The sequence below is a fragment of the Nannochloropsis gaditana genome (genome assembly GCF_000240725.1).
Source record: "Nannochloropsis gaditana CCMP526 unplaced genomic scaffold scaffold673, whole genome shotgun sequence".
Lineage (NCBI taxonomy): Eukaryota > Eustigmatophyceae > Eustigmatales > Monodopsidaceae > Microchloropsis > Microchloropsis gaditana.
Window position 1 is genome coordinate 13,631 of NW_005803280.1, and position 2,715 is coordinate 16,345.

Here is a 2,715-nt window from a genome sequence, read left to right on the forward strand (position 1 = left end):
GCTTTCAGCCGATGGACGTCCAAGAAACAGAAAAGACAGGAAAAGATAAAACGAATGTAACGGCCATTGTAATACCTGTTGTATTTGGCATCGCTCTTGTCGGAGCGGTTGGATTCCTACTTTTAAGAAAATTCAGTAATAGGGCGTAGTGGCTGTGGGAAGTTTTCTAGCAGGTTTGGGTGGTCTGCTTCCGTACGGATAGTCTCTGTGTTAGAAAGTAATAGCAAAATGTGCGATCACACCGATGGCTTGGATCAAACCAAAGCGGCTTACAGGTGTGACGGGAGGTAAGTAGAGGCGAGAAGGGAGAAGGAGTCAGTGGAAAGCATCCACTGGCAGACCGGGGCGATACGTTCGGCAACACAAGTAAAGCGAGGGGGTAAGTGGAGCTTACGCACCATTTGAGATATTAATGGTACAAGAACAAGAAAGTCTGACCGATGCATCGTCAGGTCAAATCTATGTCAAGATTGCACAGACTCCCCCGACTTATTTGATGTCTTTGTGCGTCAATTGGTTAACTTATGAACAGTCGAGAATACAATTTTTCGTGGGCACCTTGCAAAATATCCAGCAATGGATTCTCCTGTCGTGGACCCCTCCCTCCTTCCTTTCCTCCTGTTGCTCTTTCTGAAGCTTCCTGTTCCAGAAAGCGCCCCACCACGGCTTCCGCGTCCCCGTACAACGTCATCTGCAAACGAACCGCAGCCAGGGGACCCACCAGGCCCAGACGCGTGGCAGCTGCCATCAAGTCCCTTAAAACCAGGTAACAGAACATGCGGAAACACGTGACCGCGTCCACCCCTAAAGCCTGACATAGCCAACCAAAGACTGGAGCTTGATGCCCTCTGGCCGATAGGATGGACATGTCGTGTGAAACTCCCAAAGACTCCGATTCGCCCGCCGCGTCGTCCCTGTATCTGTATCCTACCCGCCCTCGGATCAGATCCCTGGCAGTACGCAGCCATTGACAGTGCTGGGAAGAGAGAGAGGGGATGTTGTCGCAAGCTAATCGGAGCAGTGCTAGGCCTTGAGCAGTCGAAGCCCTACGGCCACCTTCCGTGGTTATCAGTGCATGGCATTCTTTATCGAGTGTTGCCCAACGAGATACCATGGACACAGATGAACCGGCATCTGTACACTTTAAGAGTGCCGTCGCGTCCTTCGCTGCATGGTGTGCAGCACTGACCATGGGCAAGAGAAGAGAGGCCTGTTGCTCCATTGTCTGGCGGGCAAAGGCAAGCAAGCCAGTGACACGCATTTCCTCATCGACGCTCTGGAGATCGAAATGCTTCAGTTGCAGCGCTGCTTCAAGGCCATACGAATGCGCGAAACCCCCGGTGGGCAAGTTTGAATCCAGTAATTGCCAGATTACCCACGAGACAGTGGAAGGGGCATAGGATTCCATGGGGTGCTCGCAGGCATACAACGCTTACACACCATAAGTTCTATTCCCGGGGGTGCATGTTGCTGCGACAAATTTCTCGATGCAGTACTTTCTCAAATGCAAACATGCCTGTGTACGAAAGATTTGTTGTACAAAGTACAGTCAAAATTAGAAGCAGGGTGACGGGTTTGGACGTCAGCATCGCACGATTGCAACGCCTCAAAAGCACACAAGCTGCAGAAAATGTGGACATAAACATGAACTCTCAAAAATCCATGATGCCTTCGGGATGTCAATTTTTGTGCGCCGTGTACGGTTTCTTGATGTACATGCGTGCAACCAACTGGACCAGAATTGACATCAACTTAATCGCGGTTTGGCTGTCGCCACTCTACAGGGGTAGAAAACCCCTTATGCGGCACTTCTTCTCTTTGAGCCCAGTGCGTGGCCAAAAGAATCATCTTGATCTCAACAACACCTACGCATGTCATCTTTCCTCCTCCCACCGGTCAAAGCAGCGCAAGGTGCATTTTTCTTTGGAGCCACACGCCGTTCTTCCTGCCTCGTCGAGGGCTTCTCACGCCGTTCCCTTCGTCTTCTTGTCCACCCTCTTCCTACGCTTACAAAACCGCGCATCCATCATCATGGAAGTAGACGATGAAGAATTGCGGCCCTTGAAGGACCTGCTGGATGATTTATGCGCCTCTTCTTTGCCTATCACCAAAGAGAAAATCTCTAAGGTGGCTGAATGCGCGCTGCGATACGTGCAAAAGTATAAAAAGGTGGTGCACATGATCGAACGGTATGCCAAGCATTACGCCGGAGTCCGCTATCGTTCGGCCGTCATTTGCGTGATCGACTCCCTTTGCACGAAAGCGCACCGGGCGCACAAAGAAAAAGATGTCTTCATACCCCGGTTTCGCCTCCGCCTGCTGGAGACATTGCAAGGCGTGACGACCTTGGAAGGTCGTTCGGAGCGGGCTTTGATGGACCGAATTTTCGTGGAGTGGCGAAAACGAGGATGGTTCGACGTCCCACCCTTGGCAACGCTGGCGGGCGAGAAGGAGGGAAAACCGACGCGCGGCACCCAAAACCCCCAAGGACAGGAAGGGCCCCGCAAAAGAGGGAAAAAGCGAACCGGAAGCACGGAAGTGCTCGAGTCCACCACCCCGCCGTACGACCCGCCCAGGACAAGCCGCGGGGTGCCGGGGAGGCTGACAGAGGACGGCATGACCTCCCCCCAAAATGAGGAAGGACTTGGTTCTCCCACCCCCCTGTCCCCTGGCCAGATTGGATGAGGCATACAATAACCTGGTCGCGCTCCAGAA

General features: G+C 52.6%; 2 protein-coding genes across 2 annotated transcripts; one reads left to right on the forward strand and one right to left on the reverse strand.

The window, feature by feature from the left end:
• Window positions 1-484: 484 nt before the first annotated feature.
• On the reverse strand, window positions 485-855 carry UREF (urease accessory protein; the record flags this gene model as incomplete). The annotated part of the gene is made up of 1 exon (XM_005853947.1): window positions 485-855. A coding segment is annotated over one exon (346 nt), but the record flags the coding sequence as incomplete, so codon positions are not given.
• Window positions 856-1,967: 1,112 nt separating this feature from the next.
• Window positions 1,968-2,641, forward strand: NGA_2055820 (b chain of rna processing factor scaf8; the record flags this gene model as incomplete). The annotated part of the gene is made up of 1 exon (XM_005853946.1): window positions 1,968-2,641. A coding segment is annotated over one exon (674 nt), but the record flags the coding sequence as incomplete, so codon positions are not given.
• Window positions 2,642-2,715: the final 74 nt, after the last annotated feature.